The 25,707-nt window shown below is 32.7% G+C and overlaps 1 protein-coding gene and 3 non-coding genes across 10 annotated transcripts; 2 read left to right on the top strand and 2 right to left on the bottom strand.

Moving 5' to 3' along the window:
- The first annotated feature begins 698 nt into the window (after positions 1-698).
- On the top strand, positions 699-21,478 carry LOC129796134 (NAD kinase-like). Of its 7 annotated transcripts, none has more exons than XM_055837892.1 (7): positions 8,565-8,800; positions 9,976-10,360; positions 16,890-16,973; positions 17,063-17,192; positions 20,184-20,287; positions 20,374-20,959; positions 21,034-21,478. In XM_055837892.1, the coding sequence occupies exons 2-7, from the start codon at positions 10,050-10,052 to the stop codon at positions 21,310-21,312; spliced, it is 1,494 nt and encodes a 497-aa protein (XP_055693867.1). In that variant the 5' UTR covers positions 8,565-8,800; positions 9,976-10,049; the 3' UTR covers positions 21,313-21,478. The 7 variants fall into 7 exon arrangements, with proteins under 7 accessions (XP_055693868.1, XP_055693869.1, XP_055693867.1 ...); XM_055837890.1 differs by having other exon boundaries at positions 8,565-8,808; XM_055837889.1 differs by having other exon boundaries at positions 8,565-9,402.
- On the bottom strand, positions 3,174-3,246 carry Trnak-uuu (transfer RNA lysine (anticodon UUU)). Its single transcript has one exon. It is a non-coding gene; the product is annotated as a tRNA-Lys (tRNA).
- Trnak-uuu (transfer RNA lysine (anticodon UUU)) lies at positions 3,641-3,713 on the top strand. The gene has a single exon. It is a non-coding gene; the product is annotated as a tRNA-Lys (tRNA).
- Positions 5,089-5,159, bottom strand: Trnag-ccc (transfer RNA glycine (anticodon CCC)). Its single transcript has one exon. It is a non-coding gene; the product is annotated as a tRNA-Gly (tRNA).
- Positions 21,479-25,707: the final 4,229 nt, after the last annotated feature.

The following is a 25,707-nucleotide window of genomic DNA, read 5'->3' as shown; positions in this document are numbered from 1 at the left end:
TTAGGCACTTTAGCGAAAGATTTGAATTAAAGATTATTTATTAATTCAAAAAATCAATTTATTTCAATTATTTATGGATTAAAAAATACAATTAACGCAGCCTTATTGGAATTGCATTTTATGCTCCAAATAAGTCACAAAATGTTAATCTTACAGCTCGCGGAGTGATTGGAAAATAGCGGGCGACTACTGGAGGTCGAAGGATGGAAATGGTCAGGCCAATGCGGACGAGGTCACTTCTTTGGCGATCTCCGTGCAAAAATGCTAAAAGTGCATTGTGTGGAGTGCACCGCGATCACACGTTGTGACGAAAGAAGGGGCTCAAAGGTGATCAAGAGGTGTGTCTCTTCGTGTGGAGAGAATGAGAAAATCCATTACAAGCAGCACTAAAAAAGCGCGTCTCCAGATCAGTTTTTTTCGTATCCTCCACGCGCATCTGATCTTCTCACAACAGTTGCTCTCCAAACGTCGATCAGGTACGAAGCGTCGCGTCTTGGTCTGGATTAAATCTCAAAATCAATTCTCTGTTAATCCAGCTGTGTTTGTGTGACTCCCAAATTTTTTAAGTGATCAACAAGAAGATTATCTCTGTGCAAATCCACAAAAGGATGCAAAGTCAGTGATCAAGAAAGTGAAGTGAAGATTTTTATTTGTGAAGAAATTTAAATTTTATCAACTATAAACAAACTAAATTAAATATGTCGATCCTGGAGGAAGATCTAGTTAAGGCAATGGCCATTGCAGAGGGACAAGTTGAAACGGACAGTCCAAAGCCACTACGGAAGACGATTCTCAATTACAATGAGAAAACAAAGACATTTAGGTAAGTTTTTTCCGTTATTTCCAACTAAAAACTAAAATCTTATTACCTAAAATAGGTAAGAAAAAATTAAGGTAAACGCAATCTTACACAAATCACCCGCGCAACTGTGCAAATTATTTATAAATTCATGACCAGAGTAAAAAAGGAGAATCAGTGCGAGCGTGCGCGTGTTTATTTCTGAAACACCAAATGTTATTTTTAGGCATTTAATGATATTCCTCAAAAAGCGGGGCACAAAAGGGATTAACCCATTGAAAATATTTTGCATATCAAACAACAAAAATCTTCAACGCTATTTCCGCAAAAAAACATGGCGTGCATGGTGACGCAGCTTGGTGTTAGAGCTAAACATAACCAAACATTCTAATGGATGCATTTTCCTTGATTTACTGGAAAAAAGTCTACCAAATAAAACGATAACCAGAAAAAAAAATTCACTTGAATATAAGATTTGTGATTACCTAAGGAAAAGATTTACAGCGATTTTCAAGGTGGAATATCAAGCACTGATAGAGAAGTAATCGATTTTTGATTATAAAAAAAAATTATCAAAATGGAAAATCTTCTGGAAAATATTCTATTCTTTTTTAAATTAAAAAAATACTAAAAGGTGAGAAGATGTTTACGAAAATTAAAAATCAAGGTGAGAAAATTTGATTGATATATTTTCTCAATTTTCTTGTAGTTTTTTTTTCATTCTAAGCTCAACAGAAATTAGTAATTTTAACCGAGAGAACTAAACATCTACATCAACGAGGTCAAACAAAGGTCAATGCATTTTTCTACATCAATTTGTTTATTTTTCCAATTTGTTTTAACTTTTCTCATTTTTATGTAAAAAAAAATCTCTAACATTTCCTCAATCTTCTCAGCGTATTTATTTGCTAATCTTGTACAGATCTCTTGAGGTGAGAATATTTTCATAATTTTCTTACTCATAACACACCTACAGTTGGAAGGGGGAGAAAAAAGGGAAAAAAAGTGCAAAAAAGCTCACCTGAAAAATGCAACCATAAAAGAAAAGACGAAATAGAACTTTATTTAGAAGATAGAACGTGTGTACGATAAAATAGATCAATTGGCCGTAAAATGTTTTCAAAATAATCGAGGAATTTTAAATAATTTTTTTTTCAAGATGGCCCTTGGAGGATTTTGCTGGCCAAAGTGTCCAATTCAACTTTTTTCAATCACCACAGAATTAAAAAAATCTATTTAATATTTCGTGATAAATTCTACATCTGTGTAGGTATAGGAAAGTTTTATTACTTCAAGATTGTCGAAGGAAAACTTGGAAAAATATTTTCTTTTGAGAGAAAATGAAGGTCAAATTTTTGAGGTTAGAAACCTCGATCCTACAGTGTTAATGAAACTTGAGAACATTGAAACACGCGGTGAAACGTCTTCATTGATCCCTCCTACGTTTTAATGCATTTCTTATCTCGGAAAAATAATTAAATTAACTTGAATTAGAGCAAATAAAGTGTTTCATGTTTGGGTCAGGGCTAAATGGACCCGAAGGGGTTAACAAAAATCACTGAAACATATACTAATAATCCTTTGACGTCGATTGGGTCATACGCTGATCCAAACGAAAAACATTTTATTGTCTCAAATTTAAATGAATTTAATTAGTTTTTCAAGTTGGAAAATCATAGATTGCAAGATTCTATGTTTCATGTGGACACGAAAGGGTTAATATAAGTACTTTAACCCTTTCACGTTTTTTGCGTCATACGCTGAGCCAAACGTGAAACATTTTATTTTTTCAATTATTTATGAATGTAATTGTTTTTCCATGTTACAAATGCATCAAATTCACGCATAAGAGGCCAAAGAAGACGTTCTGCGTGAGAAAAGTCCTCTATAAAAATTCATAGAATAAAAATCGCGATAAAAGAGCGCATGTTTCAATGTTTTTATGTTTCACGTTGGACGTTAAAGGGTTAAACTCACTTTATTCATATTTTTTGCAATTGTAATATGGCAGCAAATGTCAATCAGACCTCTAAGGGTTAAAGAATTTTAATTATCGGATAATCCTCAATGATCTGAAATAAACATAGCTTTTTGTTAATTCTTTCAATGTTTCAAGAAATCTCTCACGCTGGCCCACACAACGCTATGCACTACTTTGGCCCATTCATTAACTTTACTGCACGCGTTGCATTATTTTCAATAAATTAGAGATTATTGACATATGCGATGAAATGGCTATGAATATAAATATAAATTGGGTACAATGAGGTGCAGCAAATTCAAGGTGAATTGTAATTGATTTATTCTCTCTATTATGTTCTTTTTTAATTAATAAAATTGAAAAATTCTCATACTGAGAGTGAGCAAAAGAAGTCGCCCGAGCAGGGACTTGAACCCTGGACCCTTGGATTAAAAGTCCAATGCTCTACCGACTGAGCTACCCGGGCATAAGGGGTACCGCGTCAGAGAGCACATAAGAAAACAAATTGTGCTTTCGGGAAAGTCATTGAGATATTTTTTCTCCTAAATATTAATTAAAATACATAACATGTAAATTGAAGGTAAAATTATCAATTTATGTTGTGGAAAATTTATTTATTTTCTAAAAAAAAATCAGAAAATTGATGAGAGAAATGAAATATGTAATATTAATTCTTAATTCTAATTAATTCTTTAAGAAAAATTCAGGAAATTTTATCGTGTTAAAAAATTTGATATAATTGATTTTCTTTGTTATGTTTAATAAGAATATTCTCCACGTGCTTATTTGGTGTTGATCGGAAATCAATGAAATCTGCCTCCTTTGGGCTCAAATGAGACTAGAGCGCCAGTCTATAGCAAGCCCGGGTAGCTCAGTCGGTAGAGCATTGGACTTTTAATCCAAGGGTCCAGGGTTCAAGTCCCTGCTCGGGCGACTTTCTTTTTGATTTTTTTCTTTCATTACAAAATAAAAAGTTTATTTCATTCATATGCCTACTATGAAAGAAATTCATTTTATTATTTTTATTAGAAATTTTTACTATATATTCGTTTATTTGCTGTGTCTCATTAACACGTGTGTGAGATATCCCAGTAAACAATTGCAGTGGATAAATAGAAAATTCTCCATTAATAATCTTGGAAATTTCTTACGATTTTCCTTGATCTTTAAGATTTTTTATGTGAGCCAGGGGGATGCCCAACCCCGAGAAATCAGTACTTTTAGTGAGGCAGCAGGTTCTTCCGATCAAAATAAGGGATCAGTTTGCACAATTCCACTTGCAATCGATAGTACATTTAATTAGCTTTCGATTGATCCTTATCTCATCATCGAAATAACATTATTAATATAAAAAAAGTTAAAATGTTTATCGGGAATCGGTCGAGATTGAGCGAGATTCGAGAATTCCTCATACATTTTGTTCAACAAAAAGTGACTTTTCTTCACAGAAAATGAGGTTATACCATCCCCTTGATGTGAGCAATTATTACATTTTTACGTGTAAATTAAATTTTATTTCTCATTGCAAGAATCCGTTAAATTTTTAATTTGTTATTTAGCTATTAGAAGCATATCTTGTCTATTCAAAAGAACCTTGCACCGAAAATTAAAAAAAAAATTTTTTGCGTTGGAAAATCAAAGAATTCACTGAAGACATTTCTTATGGTTTTCCAATCAAGATTCCATTGAAAATTTTTTATGTGAGTCTCAGTCAGATGATTTTGACATTTTATCTCTCACCAACAACAAAACAAATTCCACCCCCATCCCAGAGATCCTGGAAAATTCCTTTTCCACGCCTTCAAGTGCAAGTACATGTGGTAGAAAAAATTAATAAATTCAGTATTGACTAATGAGAAAGAAAATTTCGGTGTAGTTTTTCACTGACGCTTCACTATGTGGAGAAATTCTTGGAAAAATCATCTTGGGTGTGAAAGATAAATAAGAGAAAATCCCTTCACGTGTTTTGCCCGTTTACGCATCAAAGAATCTGCGTTGTGTGTCCTTCGGGATAAAAGCTGTGGTGGTGGTGATTCAGGGAGGGAAATGTTCTTGGAATAATTAAGTTTGTGTGGAAGTGGAGGAAAAGCCACGAAGCTCCTTGTGGATCAAGTTTACTTCTTGGGCAGTGATTTTGTGTGAGAGTCAGCAGAGCAATAATGTCGTGTAACGACGATTTAGCACCCACGGAGTCAGATATGGGCCCAAGGCCACCGCAGAATGGAGCAATGGACACGGATGCCCTTCGGGAATGGTAAGAAAAAGAAAAAAGATTCCTTTATGAAAAATCTTTAAAAAAAAAAATTGCTGCACTGCCCGGGAATCGAACCCGGGTTGCAAGAATGGGAGTCTTGCGTGATACCACTACACTAGCAGTGCTCGCCTTGAAATGAAGATTTCCTCCAGCATAGTTTGTTGAAATTCCAACAAAGCACCTTTCACTCGAGATTTTTCTTCTGCTCAAAACTTTATCGCGTGATAAAGAAAATAAATTTTTAATCTTTATCAGAAGAATTATATTTCTTTTTGATTTTGTCACCTTGGCATGACTTGCACTTCACTCTCATTCCCCCTCCCTCGTCGTGGGGAATTTTCTTTGTCACCCCACTGCGTGATTTCGCGCCAATTTTCCGCACACACTTTTTCTTCGCACGAAGACAACACCGCCAATTTGGGAGTGTTGTGCAATTGTTTACATTTCCCCAATGCCTAGGTCAACAATACATTCAATGCAAAAATTTCTCAAGATGCTGTGAGAATTCTCACCTGTAGAAAAATCCCAGAGTGGGTTTTTTTTACATATTTATGAATTCATTTTCGCGAAATACAAAATTTCCCATAAAATCGTTTTTATTAGTCACTAAAATTAAGTTCTGAAGAAAATTTTATTGATTGAGAAATCCTTTGTTCTATTCTGGGGATTTTTTGCACGAAAAAAAAACGAAAGATTTCTCAATGAATTTCCTGTTTTTCTCTTTATCACAAAATATGCAGAATAATTCGCTTCTCAATTTAATTCCGAGAGTATTTGACCTTATTTTTCCTTTGTACAATTTATCGCGCTTTCTTAAGAATACTATATTTGCATGATTTGTCTGAATGATGATTAGAGAGAGGGCACAGACATACATTTTGCTCGGTGTAATAACTAAAAAATTCACAGCTATTGTAATTTTATTTGTTGAGAGGAATATTTCAAAGATTTAAAAGTACGCCGTTGAAGTTTTTTTCTTCTTTAAAGGATTTTAAAGGATAATTTAAAAAGGATTTTATTTTGATTTTTAATTATTAAAGTTACAGTGATGCTCCGCAGTACAGTAATCTTCAGTTTTTTTTATTAAAGATTTTTTCATACAAAGAACAATTTTAATTACTTAACGAAAAATCCATTGATTACTAAATTACTTTACTTCTTAAAAAATCTCTAAGATCCTTTACAATTAATTTTATTGCCAAATGAGTATTTTGCCCATAAATCTTTAATATTCCTTAAAAATGCTTTCTTATATAAACAACGTTAAAGATTAAAATAAGTTAATTTTATCAGACATGATTTCCCAGAAAAACTATCCTTTTCTTGGAAATGTTTTTCTAGTCACTTAATTTTTGATATTAAAACATTTTACAATTTTTCTTCTTAGAAAAAATTCAAAAGTCTTGTAATTATTTCATAATTTAGAGTTATTTGCTTTACAATTAATGAAAAACTTCCAGTGACATTTAGAGGACGATGCTGGACAACGTGGCCAATCATGGCCAATTCGACTTTTTATAAATCGTCAATAAAATTCATTTAAAAATTAATTAAAACTATAGATTTGTTTAAAAGTCTCCTGACAAATTAAAAAAAAATAATTCTCTGATGACAATTGAACGTCCAAATAATAATCTTCTAAAATGTTCTCTTGTTACAAGAATTGCTGTAATTTTCTCATGATTCTCTTTTGAATCACACTAGTAGGTGTCTTGTCTATCCTTACTTCTGTTTTATTTTAAAATATTAACCGCAAAAAAATCGCCAAGATGTGTTGATACTGCCACAGATACTATTTCAAACTGGATTTACTAATCTTATCACTTTTTTCTTTATATAATACATACATATATGTACCACAAAGTCTCTCTCACTTTCAACACCCCGTAGAAGGCTAAAAAATTGCGAAATATAAAACCTCGAGATGACTTGAAAAAAAAAAGACTCAAGAAAAAAAACTTGGAAATGGATGGATGAAAAAAAAAGCTTCCAGAAATGTGAATCATGCGTTTTTCGTACTTGCAATTTGGTATTCAAAGTGGTTGTTGTGAATTTGTTTTAATAAGTTTATTATATTGTTGAGAAGTTTATATAGAGGAGTTTTTTTTTTAAAGTGAATCCCATATAATAGCAGTTGTGTGGAAGGTCTGTCATTAACTTTTTCTCGGGACAATTTAGTTGAAGTCTTCTCTTCATATATTGGGTGGAGAAGTATTCTACAATTGAGAATGTCTGCAGTCTGTTGGGATATCTATCTAAAGTATAGCGTGTTGAAAAATTCTTAACTTGAGACTTTTGGAAGTTATTTATTTTATTTTTTTGTTGTTTAAAATCTTTTCTTGTACGGTTTTGTGTGAGTTTTCTTCACAAATTTTTTTGGTGTGTAAAAAATTAAAGTTTAAAGTTAGTTTTAAGTGCATTCAGTTGGTAAAAGATGATTATATACAGTGGGACCCCAGTACAACGACCACTCGGATGTACTCTTCACACTCATTATTTTCAATGCGCGAGAGTAGTTCAACCAAGCCGTCGTTGTACTGGGGTCCCACTGTAATATGCTTCTGATTTAATTGGGATTCTTTGTTATTTACATAACTTTATTTAAAAGAAGTTTATTCATTTCTATATTATGAGAATGATGATTTTGGACAATGAAGTTTTAGACGGGAAAGGAATCACGAGCACTATCAATAAGGTTCTATTTTCTCAATTTATTTGCATAATGCATAGAAAATCATATAAAACAGACAAAAAAAATATAATAGTGACGTCATTGTGTGTATTTTGTGGATAATCTTTCATGACTTTGTCTAGCTGAATCCAGTCTCATTAGAGATTTCTTATTCTTTTTTTTCGATCCTTTACAAAATAACGTGCATCCGAATTGCTTCCTAAAATGAAGAGTTAATCCACATAAAAATGAATAAACTCCTTTCTCTTAATTATTTTTATTAAACAAAATTTACTGACGCAATGATTTTTGAATCTTTTTAACTTTATCTTAAAAATTATACGCGTTTGAATGCTTTTCATCTAGTAAAGAATTTTTTCACATAGAAAAGAATAAATTTCTCTGATTCTACTAAATTGATTTTTATCAAATTGAGCTTTTAGATAGAAAGCTTACAGAATATTCTAAAAATTTCTGAAATATTGCTGTTGATTTCTCCACTGAAGTCAACAAAAGAAAATCTTTTTTTTAAGCTCTCACTCGAGGCAATGTCTCGTTATGTTGGGGCAGATAAATAGGGTCTATGGAGGAATTTCTTTTGAACCATTTTTTTCGCAATTTGTCGTGAGACGCACGATGCCCAATGGGATGGTAAAACTACACCATCATACCAATATGAAGAGAAATGATGGAGTACGTAATACATATAATTAAATATTATGTGTTGCGGCGCAATGTGTAGAGACTCTTAACTGTGCGGTGTTGGGGTATGAAAAGGGAAGAGATGCGGCACTCAATGGAGAAGACGTTGAGCTTAATTCGCGCGCGCGGCAACACCAAGTCTCCCCACTTTTAGTTGTGGTCCGTCAGTTGCACGCGACGGTTAAAAAGCGAGCTAATCAAATTTCCCACCTAATATTCAATTTTGTGGCGCCTATTTCCCTTCCCTCTCACAACAAAAAGTCATTTGTGGGTGAAAAAAATTACCCTCTGCCCTCCATCGGGTAACCTGTGCGTGTCTGCTGAGCACAGAAAGCATTTTTGTAATCAATCAAATTGTCTACGTTCCGTGTCAACTTTTGGGAATTTCTTGTGGTAAAATGGTAAAGTGTTATAAATGAACGAATTCCAACGATTCTCTTGCGAGCAGTGAAAGTTTTTCTCACTCAGACATGATAAAAATGTCACATTAAAATAGCTAAATTATACATTTATTCATTTTGTGTCGATAAAAAAAACTCAAACAAGGGGCCAAAGTGTTCAAGGCGAAAAAAATAAATGTGGAGAAATTTATTTAAAAAAAATCTTTTAAAGGACTTTATACGATGTGTGTGAATATAATGAAAAGGAGTGAATTAAATACCGATTAGTGGTGTGAAAAGAGAGTATTTTATAGAAATATTAGTGTGTCCACAAAGTGGGTCAAAAAGTGTTGTGAAATACACCTTTAAAAGCTTCTTATGCTCGAAGGTGTTCAATTGAGAAAAAAAAAACATTTGAATTGTATCAGTGAAAAAAGTGGTCAAGAGAGTTGATGCAAAAACACATATATAGTAATTTTATGAAAAATGTGGCTTTTACTGCTTCATTTCAGTTAGTTTTTCGCTCAAGGATTTCAATTTAATTAACACGACTTTTAGTTTTATTTTTTCTGTGATTTTTTCTATTTACGATACATATAGCACTACCTACATATGGTAAAAGCTTAGCCGAAAAAACTTCCGGGAATTTATGTACAGTTCACTGAGCAATTATATATAATTATTATATATAGGGGGGACACCAAGTACTGAGAGCTTTTGTGACTTTGGTGTGGTGGGCTTTTAATTGGTGATTCTGAGAAATGTTGTTGTTTTTGCTGATCAACAGGCGTCCGTGACCCCAAAAAAAAAGACAGCATAATTGAGCAAAGACATCAAATTGAAGATTTTTATTAGGCAGAGTTGGTTTTTTTTTCGGTGTATTAATGTGATTGTGAGCACGTCAGTCTCTTTGGGTCAGAACAAGGCTGCTACTTTTTTTTGTGTGTGCACCTCGCCCCCACCCCACCACCAAACATACATATGTACATATTTGCTCAAACTCTATTATATAGTTCATGGATGAAAAAATAGTTTGCCCACTGCAGTGTTCGATACTCCACTTGTGTTGACTTGAATATTTCTTTTAAAAAAATTATATTTTCCGCAGAGAACGGAGATTTTTTTTTACAAAAGTTCCACATTTTTCATTTTATTTCAATCTTTTTAATTTCTTGTATGTTTACCCAGAAGAGTGTGTCGAGTACGTGAAGAGGGGAAGACGTGTGTAGAGAGTGTTGTGTGTGAGAATAATAATAAAAAAAATGGCTTGTCTATCGGATATTGACTTGGCCACTTTGCATAAGACACGTCTTGAGGAGAAAATTAAGTACAAACTCTCTTGGTGCGCCCAAAGGCGGCCACTACTCGTGACGCATCCCAGAGATGCAATTAGAGTGACCAAGCAGACGAATGGTGATGTGAACCAGAGTGATATGGAGAAATGTGAACGGCCACGTGATTGTGATAGTAGGACGCATGATGTGATACGTAAAAATGGCAATGAAGTGGACAATGAATTCCGCAAAGATTACTTCACGTCATCCACGCGAAGGAGGCGCTCTGGGACGTGGCCGTAAGTTAATCTTCTTCCCTGATGATCCTTTATCCGTATCACAACAAAATTGGAAAACATATTTTTCTCCAATAAAAATTATCAGTCATTTGGCTAGAAATTTTCTTATCTTGCTGTTATTTTTCAGTAGTCTCTACGTGAAATAGGAATTGACTTTAGGGGGCATTTAACTAATCATAAAGTGTTTCAATATTCATATTTTATTACTCTTATCTTCGTTATACAAAGAACAGGACGAATTTTAATAAGTTTTTCAAGAATAATTTTTATCATTTCTCAATGGAGTATTGTACATTAGCTAGTAATCTACTTATTAACAGACTGTTTAGAGATCCTTTTTAATTAAAAAAAAAAACGATATAAAAGGATGAAAGACAACAGGTGTTTATCTAATCAAAATAAAATATTTGAAATATTAGATTATTCACCTTATCACACGGTTTATTCGGATTGTTGATTTATTTCTAAATGGAGATATTCGGATTTTTCTTCAATATTCGGATTATTCTCTAATAATCAGATTATTCGCTATAGATCGTATTATTCCCCTATATTCAGATTATCCTCCAATATGCGGATTATTCGCCAATATTCGTTTTATTAGACTTTTCCGGATTTAGGGTTTGTTTTTAATAAAGAAAAAATCCATTTTTTTCAACTGCTTTATATCCCAAAAATAATTTGATTTTTCTTTGAAATGTGTAAGTACAGAAATTGTCAGAACTTTTAGCGAAATGCAATTTTTACTGTAAAATTAGATTTTAAAATTGTTAAAGAAAATCTATTTAAAAAAAAAACTTGAATTTTTTATTCTATTAATTAAATGCCTTAAGAACAATAAGAATTTCAACAATAATTCGATTAGTTAGACGCCCCTTGGGTAAAAGTGACTGTGCTTATTTATTGACTTTTTCAGGAAGAAAAGCTTGTAATTATTTATGAAAAAATATCCCTCAATGACGTGGAAAATGTCATGCAATGTCAACAATACCGCATGTCAAGAATGCAAAAAGGGTCAATGCAGGACTTTCCTCTTTTAAATCAACTCGGGATTTTTTTTTTATTTCTCACCATATCTGTTTTTTTTTTTCTTTATCACACCCAAACACTTTAAAAAAATATTAAGAGAAATTATAAATTCATATTAAAAAATAATTCTTAAGCGGATTTTGATGACGACAATGTGAAAAGTCGAATGAAAAGCAAAGAAGAATAAAGAAGTTTATTTAAATTGATTCCCTTTTACAACTAACCATATGCAATGTCATTGAATATGGAAATGATTCCAATAGCGATTGAGTTGATTGTTTAGCACAATTCACTGACTTTTCCAATTTTGAGGTGTATTTTTTTTAGTTAATGCGAGGAAATTGTGGCAACATTCACGGAAATTTTGAAACCGTCCCGTGCAAGCTCTAATAAACTATTTTTAATTGTGTTTTAATATTCGCTAAAGTGTGTTTATTAACAATTAAAATTGATTTATAACTAATAATTAATCTGCTAATTTCTCCATGTAATTTTTTATTGTGCACAAGTCTTTAATTTACAGCCTCTTTGGCAGCTCACGTGAGATTGATTTTTATGACTGAAAACTTAATTCTTTTTTTTTTTTAAGTGTAGTGCTGTGAGTGATTAAAATGGAATAAAATTCACTCTATAAAATTGAGGTATTTTAAAAGAATTTTTATTAAAGACAATATATTGATGAGTTTATGTGGGGTTTATGGCAAATGTGTTGTGACCAAAAAAAAAGAGCAAGAAAGAGCATGAGAGAGGCAAAAGTCTTAAGGTCACTTTGGCGCGTGAATTACTTTCTACTTGACACAAGGTGATTCGGAATTCAAAAGCTTAAAAACTTCTTTTTTTTGGGGGGTTTTATTATCTGTAATTCCATCCACACAATGTAAATAAAGTAAAGTGTTAAATGCCCCCAGGGGGCGTACGAAAGGAATGTGAAATTCCACATTTTTTTTTCTGAAAAAGAATGCCAATAAAAATGAAATTGTAAAAATTATTACATTTTTGGATATTAAAATGTTGTTCCAGCAAAAGATTCACACTCACAAAAAATTACTCAAGATATTAAATTTTACATTTAACACCTGTTTTATTTAATACACCTGTCTTTGATAGAGAAAATGATGCATTGCGATAAATAAGGTGGCGTTTTGTATTCAAATTATTCCTTAATATAACACGGAATAAATTGTTACAGTACGTGGTTAAAAAAACATCAACATTATATTTTTGATAGATTTTAATGATTTTTATTTTCTTATTATTTCGTACCTGATGAAAGAATAAAATTCTTTTGAAAATGTGTAAGAAAAATGATAATCAAATACATTCTTCTTGAGATTCTTTCAATTTTATCTGTAAAAAAATATTGTTTCTATTTTTACAGACTATGTACTGTCCAGGAAATCAAGAAGTATTCTGTTTAAATTATTGTGCAATGAGCTCAAAACGTGCTTCAATTAATTAAGTTTTTTATGACAGCAGAATCTTAAGTATATTACTTAAGAATTAGATAGTAAAATGTTCTAATTGATATATATCTTATTTCACCAATAAATGTTTGAGGCGACAGACAAGAAAAACCACTTCTACTTGTCAGTGTTGTTACCACTCAGTGTCTGATTGAGGTTTTTATTTTCATAAAATTCTTATTCTTAGAATTTTTTTACGATTTTTTAACGAGTTTGTTTTTTAGATCTTAACAAAATCTTAGAATAGGAAAGATTTATTCAACTTTTTATTGCAAATAATTCAATTTTTTCAAACAAATCACCAACAAAAATCTTGAGGAAAAGGTAAAAAGAAATATTTATTACTTTCTCTTAATAATTACGTGTAAATTAATAATTAGAAATATGTACGCATTTTCTACATAGAATTTGATTATGTAATTTTTAACTATTAACAGTGTTGATAAACTATACCTACTTTACACAATGTGTAAAAAATATACATTGCTGTAGAAAAAGCTAACCCAGCTGGACTGCAATCTACTTGTATTTAAGAAATTTTCCTTATATTATTTTACCGAAAGAAAATAAAATATTTCAGCAGCTTTATATATTATTTTATTTCCATTTATAAAATATTAACCAATATTGGTACAGAATTAATTGACATTTACACAGCAATTGAATTAATCCATTGCACAAAACCAGGCAAGAGAACAAAAACAGCCGGTGATGTGGCACAATTATTGGGATAAATGTACGATGCAATTGCGTAGAGTGTAAAACTACGTGCGCCATTTTCTTCGGAGTAGTAAATGAGTCCACCCCCAAAGTCTCCATTGCAAATTGCCATTACTGTAAAATCTGTGGATTCAACGCAAATTTCGTTGCTTCTTAGTGGTGGATTGGTGAAGAAGGTGGCGCAACGGAGACGATTTCTTGGATAGAAAAATCCACAAGTTGCTAAATTTGTAAATAGGTCCACATTAGAATAGGCATGTCTGTGTCCACAGGCAATAAGAGGTGCTCCCGTGAATTGATCTGCTTGCCAGGATGGATTGGGTAGGAGAGCGGCAAAGAGATCACCCGTATCCAATGGGAATGGTTGATCAACCTTGCCAAGAGCAATATTATTCTCGAGAGTTGCCGTATTGTAGCCAGGTGCCTGGTAGGTCTCCGTAAGGACTCGCACAAAGTTCCCACCTTGCAAACCAACTGTGCCAACTTCGAGTCTCTCCCTGCTTGGATCAACAAACTCCAAGCAAAATCCCATTCCCACAATCCAGCTGGGTTTTATGATATTTGCTGTGCATTCGTAGTCAGGTGTGGGTTTTTGGGCGAAATTGGCAAAGTACAGAACGTAGACAATGAAGCCTGGTCTCCAAATATGGTCTCGCTTAACGAGATTCCCTCCAAAGACACGTGGATTCACCTTTGGTACATCCTGAGGTGATTCTGCCTATTAAAAGCACAAATATTAAAGTAAAAAATACCTTAAAAAAATATTTTAAAAATTGATTCTCACACAAAAAATATAAGAACTGCTCAGAAAAATAATCAAGGTAATTTGAAAAATCTTTTCCATTCTTAAACGTTGTTGTTTTCTTCAGAACTGCAGGCAAACGAAAAAAAAAACTAGAAAAATAATGTTAAACCTGAGATCTTTTATACTCCAATTTAGTTCATTATCAAATTAAAATTATATGACAGGTTGAAGTTTTAAAAATTCAGCTATCACAGGAAGAAAAAGTTTATTATTCCTGTTTAATTTTATCATCATATTTAAATGCTAATTCTTTCTTTAAAAAGAAAACCTTAAGTAGTTCTCTTTATGTGATGTATTTACCTACCCAATTTCTTTATGAGTTTATTTGTTCATTATATAATAAAAAATAAACCAAATATGGTGGAAAAAATGTGAAAGAAAAATCTTTGGAACTGCTTGGAAGGAGATTATTCATTTTTAAGCTCTTGTGATCAAGATTGAAATTAAAATAAAAAAAAAAACAGAAGAGAATCTTTAATAGAATGAAGAAAATACAAAAAAAATACATTTAAACGGATTTCGGTTTGTTTTTACATTTCTAACTATTTAGCTCCTTCCTCTGGACCTGCAAAAGTATAAAATAATACAAAAAGAACTGTTCAGAAATTTTCTTTAATTCTTTTCATTTTACAACAAAATTAGTTGAAAGTTTGAACAGATTTCCTTAAAAATTGTAAATGTCACGTCAATATTGTTTTGTTTTTTTTTTAATTAAAAATTTAGCTCACTCTGTTGATTATTCACTTGTGAAATAAATATAAATTATATCTAAAAAAAAAACTTAACAAATCGAGACAAACACATTAATTAGTCAGAACAATTTTATATATTTTGGACAAATTATCACCAACCACTTAATGGAGAATATTAAGAGGACTGTGCGTAAAGATAAATTTTAGACAAATATTGAACATAAAAATGAATAATCTCCTTTTATGCATAGAGAAAACTCTGTATGCTATGCATTTTTATGCACATTGCAATACACTGCATTAGATCATTAAAAAATCTATTAAATTCATTAAATTAATGTGATATTATCTTCTTCTTAATGTATAAAGCTGAAAAGTCTGTTTGTGGCACATGAACTCCTCTGAAACGGCTGGGCCGATCTTGGTGAAATTTGGTATGGGGGTCGAAGGGGTCAAGGGGGTCAATACGAGTTGCAAGCGCTATATAGGATTCCGCCCCAACCCCCCTTTATAGCGCCCCCACAGAAAAATTGATTTTCTCCCATTTTTTCTACCTGCTGAAGGGTCAGATAACGGGATTTTTTTATTTTAAAAATTTTTCGGGGTACTTTATTATGCATCCCCCTACTTATACGCCCCCCTTTTAGAGCTTAAAATGGAATTTGCTCACACGTGATTGGGGACTCGGGTTGACTAGTAATAAGATATTTTTTCCTACTATGTATTTGCAATAGTTCAATATGCAGAAAAGGAGTTTATTCATTTTTGAGTAAAATCACTTTTCCAACAATCCTTCTCTTAAAATTGCTCTACATCAATTATTCTACATATTTTACACAAGTTTAGCCACATTTTTTACAAATTCTTTTCATATTTCCTCCAAAATTCTAAAAGAATTATTTTAACATTCTTTTTCTCAATATTTTCGAAATTTTCTGAGTATATACACAGAGCAAATTGTATTGCATTCTGCCAAGCTGTGTGTGAATTTTATTTATGCTGCACTGGTACAAAAGATCAGTGATGCTATGCGATGCTGTTGCGCTGATCATTTTATCATCTCAATCATAAGGTGTGCGTGTGTGTGCATTGAAAAGCGCGCGCATATTGGCGAAATGGCGTGCTGGGGAGACAACGCACGACGACGAAATGTGGTGTCCGTTAATGATGATGATGATATTGAAAACAAAACAACTTTTAATTTCAACTCAAACGTGTTCCACACTCTTGAGATTTCACGATACATTCATTTTGGTTTGCTCTCTCCCTCGCACACGCTGCGTTTCGCCGATGGGTGATGATGTTGAGGGAATTTTAATATGCTAAAATAGAGACACTCTCTCGGCAATTTGATAGGTGATCAGTTAGCTGAGTGTGCTCATCGCAGACACATGATATTCACACATCGTGATCCGTAAACGCGAATTTTTCCTCGCAAAACGGCTGGAAAAAAAAAACATTTCTTAAAATTCTTGTCCCTTCCAACCCTCCGAAAATCTCAGTTTTATTTTCCCCAAAAAAGGGAACTTTCTGTGTGTTTTCACGTGTGGTTTCGTGCTTGCGCGAAAATGGATTCAAGCGATGAGATTGGGAATAATTTGGCGGATTTGAAGGAGACAAATATACAGAAGATGGATCCATCGCTCAGAATTCTCAGGTTTTGGCAGACATTTTATCTTCTTCGTCACTTCTTTTATACTCATCTTTCCCGCCCCAGCAACAAATCCTATTGAGAAAAATAGAAATGAGTTAAATTCAAAAATCTCGTGGAAAATTTTATCACTGACGCCGCCCCGTTTTTTTCTTCTTCTTCTTTGCAGGCGCACAAGAAGTCTCAATGCTCCGTCACCGTTCCAACAATTTGGACCATGTGGACGTATCATGAAGAATTCGGCAATGGTTATGTAAGTTTGAAATTATTTTTTTTTCTAAATTTTTATCATTGAATTTATTTTAATTTCTTTTTTTCTTTTGAAATGGTTTTTCTTTGAAGGCAAATACAAGATCCGGCTAGTCAACGGTTAACATGGTACAAACCACCGCTAGCCGTGCTCGTTATCAAGAAGGTTCGTGACTCAACAGTACTGCCACCTTTTGTCCAACTTGTCGAATGGCTCATTCAGGTTAGTTTTAAATCATTCTAGGGATTTTCTAGCTCAGTTTTCAAAGGTTAAATCGTTGAAAAGATCTTTTTCTTACTTCTTTCTTGGGTTATGATTTAATTTCCTGAAGACTTTTTAAATTTTTCCTTTGTATTGTACATAGAGTCCTTTTTATGGATATCTGCAATGTTGAAAAGAATAAAAATGTTTCAACGCATGAAACTTTTCCGTAATCATAAAAATTTCATTGAATTTAATCAAATATTCTAGAAATCAGCAATAATGGGTTAAAAGCGTTAAAAGCAATTTTTAATATTTTTACAATTAGCATTCAGAGACCAAAAAAACACTCATTTTTCCCACGAAAAAAGTAATTTTCACGTTCGAATCGCGCGCAAAATTCAAACAATTAATATACTGCTTCTACTTAGAAGAAGAAAATTGTTTCCTATAAAGGTGAATAGTCTCCTTTTTAGCAGTATTATGGCTAAAAAAAAGATTTCATTTTATTAATGATATTAAAGGAGTCTAACCGCTTCCCATGGGAAAAATATTCAAAAAAATCTTCATAGAAAGAATAAATTCTGAAATTGCTTAAATCAGATTAATTTCTTTTGCAAGAAAATCCCTAAAAACCGGATAAAATTCCACCTCTTTATTCTTCATTAAATTTTCCATTTTCTTATATTTCTCTTTGCTCTCTGTTGGAGATGGTCAAGGATATGTTGTTGTGCCACAACACGATGGCAAAATGCGTCAAATATTTAAAGTGTTTTGCCCTCGAAAAAAAATATGTGAAGACGATTGTTGAAATCTCCTTCAGAGTGTTGTGGATAAAAAAAAGTTAATGTCTCTTTGTTGAAGATTTTTCTTTTAAATAGGAATTAATTAATGTAAAAAAAGTGAGATTCTTTTGGGGAATTTTGTTGGTAATATGAAGATATTAAAATTCCATTATCACAACTTCCGCGATAAGTACCATGGTTAAAGTATGATTAGTTGCTTTTTGATTAATAAGATGAATTGAACAGTTTTTTCTTCAATATTGAGAAAATTCAAGAATTTCTTGCCATTTTCTTTATTTTTCTTCATTTTCTGATACTTCTGTTGTTTTTTTGTTACTGCAGTGTTACGTTATTTAATTTTAAAGTTTTAGACAATATTTGGGGCTTTTTCGTTTCAATTTATCCGAATTTACCCATCCTTATTGTAGAGGAATGTTGCCCAATCCGGACTTCCAGAGGTCTGCGCAGAATGAAAAAAAAATTAATAAAAATTAAAAAGCAATATTCTTAATTTTGTTACCATTTTAAGACCCCTTTAATTCTCTTTTTTATTCCATAACTTTCTACGATTAAAGTTTTATTAATTTTAATTAATAACAGACTGAAAAAAGTCCTAAAGTAGGCGGAGTTGGCCCATGTTCCACAAATAGTATTCTCAGAAATTTTACTTCATTAACTTTAAGAGTAAAAAAATAACATAAAACCTTCTAAATGTTACAAAAATTAAATAAATTCATTTAAAGGGAAAGTTTTAAATATTTTTACGCGAAATTTTAGGTATTTTGATGAAATTTTGACTTTTCTAGACAATTTTTTAAATCAGATAAATTGTAGCGTATAAGAATGGTTTAACACGTTTAAGGGGGGTCTCTTGGGAAAATTGTTAGAATTTACACATATTTAATGTTGAAATTTTTGGGGGTTTTTCTTAAACCTGGTTTTCCAATGTTGGTTACATTTGTAGCCTAGTTATTGAAATGTAAGAAAATCACTTTTCGCCATTTTAGGTGCGACGCCATCTTGTGGTTTTCCGACTTTTCCACAGAACTGCCCTAAAACACAAAAGTAGGTTTTTCTTAGGATCTACTGGATGGATTTTAATGGGGTAAAAAGCAAATGAAAGAGGAAATACCAATGCAGATTTTGATGTACCAGAATTTTGAATTTCCATTCTGGGGCTGAGAAAAGTGGAAAAACGTCAAAAATATCTGAAAAAAGTCACATTTTTCCACTTTTCTCAGCCCCAGGATGGAAATTCAAAATTCTGGTACATCAAAATTTGCACTGGTATTCCCTCTTTCATTTGCTTTTGACCCCATCAAAATCCATCCAGTAGATCCTGAGAAAAACCTACCTTTGTGTTTTGAGAAAAATTACAAGATGGCGTCGTACCTAAGATGGCGGAAACTGATTTTCTTATTCTTCAATAATATGTCTTCAAATGTGACCAACATTTGAAAACCAAGTTTAAGAAAAACCTTAAGAAAAATAAAAACATTGAATTTCACCAGCTCTCAAAAGAGACCCCCCTTAACATAAATTTGGACTATTTTTATGGAGGAAAAGTAAGAAAAACATACGAATTTTCTAATCAAAAATCAAATTTAAAGAAAAAAAATTCCTTATATTTATTTACATGATTTTAATTTTACAAAATTAAGAGAATTAATTTTCCAATAAATTTTAAAGAGAAAAAATATTGATTTTTAAGAAAAATGAAGCTTCCACGCAGTTTATTGATAATTTTTTTTTTAATAAGGGCTAGAAATCAGCAGATAATCAGAACAGAATCTAGTTCAACAGCAGATAATCAGAATTATAATTCACTTACAAAATCTCAAATAAGCCATAACTAAATATTTATTCAAAGTGTTGTGAAAAAAAAATCCCTAAAACGTCTTACAGCGAGACATTACTGTATTGTTCCTTTTATATTGAAAAATCAGCGAAGATTTCGCATAAATGTTATTTCCTATTGATTTTATAAAATGTTTCTTTCTTATTTTTTTTTTAAATACTCAATTGCCCAATTAAATTGGCGTATATACGCACCGATAATTGCTCTATTGGTGTGAGATTTCCGTTTGTACCTTCCGGGTTTTATGACTGAATCATTGGGAGATTTTCATGTTTTTTTTTGCATTTTATATTTTTTTCATATTAAAAATAAATCTTGAGAAGGATTTTCTTTGGAGATAATTTTATGATTAATGTTTTTTTTTTACAGGAAAAAAATATGGTGGTTTGGGTGGAGGTTGCAGTACTGGAGGATCCTCTTCTTCTTGAAGATAAGAGATTCCACAAGATTAAGGACAAGTTAGTTACGTTCAAGTAAGTTGAAATGATGATTTTTAAAGAATTTTGCCTTGAAATTAATTCTTTTTCTTTAAAATATTTCATTAATAATTTTTTTTTAGAGACGGAAAGGACGATCTGACGGACAGGATTGACTTTATTGTGTGCCTAGGGGGCGATGGGACCCTCCTGTATGCATCACTCCTGTTCCAAAAGTCCGTACCGCCGGTGATGGCATTCCATTTGGGCTCTCTGGGCTTCCTTACGCCATTCCAATTTGACAATTTCCAAGAGCAAGTAACAAATGTCCTCGAAGGGCATGCCGCACTGACATTGCGGAGTCGTCTACGGTGTATGATTGCACGGAAGTCCGCAACAATGGATTATGATTATTTGCCAATGTTGGAGAACATTCATGGTTCAACGCGCGATGGATCGACGAATATTCTTGTGTTGAATGAGGTGGTAATTGACCGCGGACCGAGTCCGTACTTAAGTAACATTGACCTCTTCCTCGATGGGAAGCACATCACCTCCGTACAGGGTGATGGATTAATTGTGTCCACACCAACGGGGAGTACGGCATACGCTGTGGCAGCTGGAGCCTCAATGATACATCCCTCAGTTCCCGCCATTATGGTCACCCCCATTTGTCCGCACTCTCTCAGTTTTCGCCCCATTGTCGTGCCAGCCGGTGTGGAGTTGAAGGTAAAAGACAAATTTATGAAAAAAAATTCGTTTCCTTTTATTTAATTTCTTCTCTTTTTTTCATTTTCCTACAGATATCCATTTCTCCGGACAGCCGGAATACTGCCTGGGTATCATTTGACGGGCGCAACCGTCAGGAGCTCCTACACGGTGACAGCCTCAGGGTGACAACATCGATATATCCGGTGCCAAGTATTTGCGCTCAAGATCAGATTTCGGACTGGTTCGATTCTCTAGCTGAGTGCCTACACTGGAATGTCCGGAAGCGGCAAAAGTGCCTTGATGAATTGTCCGATCTCACGGGGTCCGGATCCGAGGATACCCTCGATGAGCTGGTTGCCGATGGACACTGAAACCCCCATTATTGTTTGTCTCTCCCCATCATTTTTTTTAAATATTAATTTATAGTTAGTTCTTTTTGCGACGTGAACAGGCAATGTCATCCATCTCTCTTTCAAAAGAAAAATGTTTATGTTATTAAAAAAAACAAGGCAGCCACAGTGAACAAAATTTTAAAAAGTTTGTTTTCTTTATCTTTACGGAAGTTTTCAGGGAATTTTCTTTTGCAGCTTAGTTGAAGGCGGGATAGGAATTTTCAGGTGGGTGCATCAGTTTTCTCGCAGAAACAACAAATTGTTTTTTTTTTAAATTTGGACTAACCTTTTCTTAAGAATTATTCATTTTATTTTTATGCTTGTTTTTTAAATTATTTTAAAGGCTATTTTTTATATTTTTTTAAACTTTATTTTATTTTAACAGTTAAATGCTGTCTTAACAAAATTTTCAATTTCTTTTCTTCTATACATTGTGTAGGGGTAACTAATATTTTGGTTTTTATTAGAAAAACAAATTTTTCGAACCTCAAAGTTACTCTGACCTCTCAACTACAAATTAAGTTTTGGCGAAATTCTCTGCAATTTTTTTTGATCCAAATGCATTTTTAGACAGAGTAACTATTGCTAAACACGAATCTAATCTGAATTTTCCGAAAAAAATTTCCGAGTTTTCCCGTAGAACACTGATAGTAAAATGGTGAATTTTTTTTGAAGTTTTAACTGGTACACAAATCTCTCATTTTAAGTAGATATTTTAGTGCCTTGCTAAAATAATTTCATTAAATTAAGATTAGGGAACAAAAAAAGCAATTAACCATTTTACCCCAGGATTTTTGGAACGTGCAAATGAGCAAGGGTTTGAAAAATGGCCTGAAAAACCATTTTTCCGTTGAGATAGAGAGAAAATGTCTGAAACAAAATTGTAGCCCGTAAAATTTGCTATAAGATAAGTTGTCTAATATTTCCACGGAACCCAGGAAAAATTATCTCTCAAAAATTCACAATTTTATCCCAGGTTCCCCTATAGAGTCCTTCTTGGATCTCTGTGCAACATTTTTTTTAAGAAAATCGCCTTATTGACATAGGTAATGAAAATGTTTAATTTTCTTAAAGACTTTTTAAATCTGTTTTTAAATTTACTTTATTTTTTTGAAAATATTGATAACCATTTTTTTAGATCCTAAAATAATTTATTTTTAGATAAACTTTTGTTTCACAAAATGACCCCTCCTTATGGTTTCTTTAAAGAACTCTTCTTAATTTTATCTATATAATAAAGAAAGGTCTCTCTAAAATATGGTGTCTGTTCAGCTATGCATTTCTACACCGTTGGTCCGATCGCGATGAAATTTGGTACAGAGACTACTGATACCAGGCGATTGTTACCAACGAATACATTTTCTATTGGACTTTTTTCATCTCAATTATTTTCTCTATATAAAATTTGCGCGAAGCGCAACAAATCCCCGCGAAGCGGGGCGAGGTAAATTGGAGCGAAGCGACAATTTACCTCGTCTTTAATATTACTTTATTCATTTTCTTTTGAACAATTTTTATGTTCTAAAATTTTTCCAGAGATTTTCTCCTTCAAAATCTTTCACCAAAACCTATTTAAAACAAAAATTTAAAACATTTTTTTAAAGAAGAAAAAAATCAGAGATTTAAGCATAAATTCATTTCAAATGGAGTATTGATTCCACTTGACGGGGTTTTATTGTGAACCAAAATGCTCCCATGGGCGGTATTTGTCACTCTCGGATGCATTTACGTAGCTGTGGAAGCATCAATTTTCATTGCTCTTCTCCCTTTTCCACACACAAAAACATTAAAGAAAAATTCCTTCACGATTGAAAAGATTTTTTGCCTTTAATTGAAAGATTTGTAGAAATTCTTGAATTCTTTTTTCAGCTTCTTCTTTTTTGGATTCTGAAGTATTTTCTACATGTTTTGTGAAATATAATTTCTCAGTACAATCCACCCTCATTTGGGGCAACATTCCTTTGGGGACACCACGCGCCATTACGAAGGGATGCTCTATTGCAATTAATTTCGCTGAAAGTATGGTAGAAGTGAGAAGAAAATCCCAAAAGGGCGACTTATCTCACAGCTGATGATGAGGACACTGCCATGGGGACTTTTTCGTGACGTCACATCCTCTCAAATGCATTATTCATGTAATTGCGCACCCCCATCCCCCTCATGGGGGGAGGGGGAAGCTGTCTCGCTGGAAATTGCGAGGAAAATTGCGTGGTGTTGATTGAAACGCGGGGGTGGGTTGGATGACTCGTTTTTCTTTTTTTTATTTCTCTTGTTGTTCCTTCACAACCAACAAAGATTAGCTGGACAACATTTTCACACCAGCCGAGTGCAGCTTTTTTCTTCTTTTGCTCTCTCTCTCTCTCAGTCATGCGCTCTAGTCACCCCTATTGATTCACTTCCCCTCATTTTCACCCCCTCCCCAAAACTGTCTGCCGTTCACTCCTCAAAATTTGTGAAGAATTTTTCAGGAGGAAAAATTATAAATAATAAAGGGAAAAAGAATAAAAGATTAATTTTTAATGCTGAAAATAAAATTTAATAAAAATCATTGAATCTTTTAAAAAATGTATGCTCAAAAAGAACTTTTCAGCATCGAGACTTTTTTGAAAGATTGACAGCTTCTGTAATCAGTCAGAAATAGATTTATATCTTAAGAATTTATAATTTTTTTTAATGAATTTGAAGGAACCACCATAAAGGGCTGAAGAGTAGATTTTCGATAAACTCAGAATGTTAACCCATTTTCGACATTTGTCGATTTTACATCTGGGAAAATTTTTGAGATTATTTAATTATTTATTTATTTTATTAAATCTGTTTGGCTGTTTCTTTTCTCAATTAAATATCTTATTTAGGAAAAATATTTTATCGGCTTTCATTCAGGATAAACTTCCTTAGGAGGGATTGAACATAAAAATTTATGTTCTGAATATGGGGCCAAACTTTTTCAAGCATTTTTTTTTATTTCTTGTATAAAATATATACTTTAGACTGATTTTCATGAAAATTTGTGGAATTCATGTTCAAAGAAAATTTAGAAAATTCTAAGCGGTATAATTTTCTTTATGTTATTGAGCAATGTTGGAAAAACATTTTTTTTTTAAATCTCAGAAACTTTATGGATTCCCAAACATTTCTTTGGTCAAGAACGTCAAGAACTATGATTCCAGAGAGTTTCATAAAACTTCTAGGAGTCAGCAGAAATGGATTAAATTTTATATAAAAAAAGAATTTTTGAACTAAAATGTGAAACCATGAAAAACCTCATTTCACCCTGAAAAATTATTATAGGGGAGACCGGGGTAAAAATAGTCAATTTGCGTAAATCCTAATCTGCAGGATTCCCCAAGGGCAAGAAAATTTCCTCGATAAGTCATTCTTATAGGAAATTTCCTGGCCTACAACTTTGTCTCAGACCACTTTTCTCTATCTCCCCCGGAGATATGAGTTTTAGAGCTTTTCCTAAACCCTTCCGCTTCTGACTTTTTTTTAGACGCGGCGGGTAAATATAGTCACCAGTTGGCTAAATAAAGTCGGTCGAATTTTCCGACATTTCCAATGATTTTCCACCTGAGAGATTGATAGTAGTTGATAGCTAAACTTCTCACATTTTGATCCGCGACAAGGAATTTCACTTTTATACGCACTAAAACAGAGAATTTTGCGATTTTCTCAAACACGCCATTTTGCAACAAATGAATAGAAAATATGCCAAAAATTTCGATCTCCCATATGATTTACATGGGATGACTAGATCTACCCCAAGGGGTATGTTTTGATTCAAAAAATTGTAGAGAAAAATCATTAAAAGTTATTGAAGAATACACCTTGGCAACGTTTTCTGCAGTAACCCAGCTGGTGAGAAAAATTATCAGATTGGAAAATAACTAAGGGAAAAGTATCGGAAAACGCGTTTTTCCCAATACGCAAAAGTTTGGGAAATGGGCCAAAAATTTATTTTCATTTTTAACTCCTAAAGTACTGATCGGATAACCTCCAAATTACTGTCAAAAATTATAGGTTGGTAGGGCTTTGCACCCTAATTTTTTCCGATTTTTCCGATTTATATTTTGGGAGAAATTGGCATTTGAAAATTCCAAAATGACTATTTTTACCCCGGTCTCCCCTAATAATTTTTTAATTTAATTTCCTTAGCTTTTATTTTTTACACTGAATGATGATACACAGCTATTTTAAACGATCAAAATTCAGATAAATTTATTAGACAAAACAGTTTACACAAACTTCATTTCTATTTATGTTTCAATTAAATACATAAAATGTGCAAAATATGCAAAGATCCAAAAAATAGTTTAAAAACTCACTTCCAAACACAAAAAACGTTTTTTTTTTAAACATTAAGAATTGATCGAC

This window comes from Lutzomyia longipalpis, chromosome 4, assembly GCF_024334085.1.
Source record: "Lutzomyia longipalpis isolate SR_M1_2022 chromosome 4, ASM2433408v1".
In the NCBI taxonomy this organism is placed as follows: Eukaryota; Metazoa; Arthropoda; class Insecta; order Diptera; family Psychodidae; genus Lutzomyia; species Lutzomyia longipalpis.
This window is presented reverse-complemented; position numbering and strand designations above follow the sequence as displayed.

Coding starts and splice junctions, on each gene's coding strand:
- LOC129796134 (XM_055837892.1), top strand. CDS start 10,050: ATGGCTTGTCTATCGGATATTGACTTGGCCACTTTGCATAAGACACGT. Junction 10,361..16,889: donor AGGCGCTCTGGGACGTGGCC/GTAAGTTAATCT, acceptor TCTTCTTTGCAG/GCGCACAAGAAGTCTCAATG. Junction 17,193..20,183: donor TTGTCGAATGGCTCATTCAG/GTTAGTTTTAAA, acceptor TTTTTTTTACAG/GAAAAAAATATGGTGGTTTG.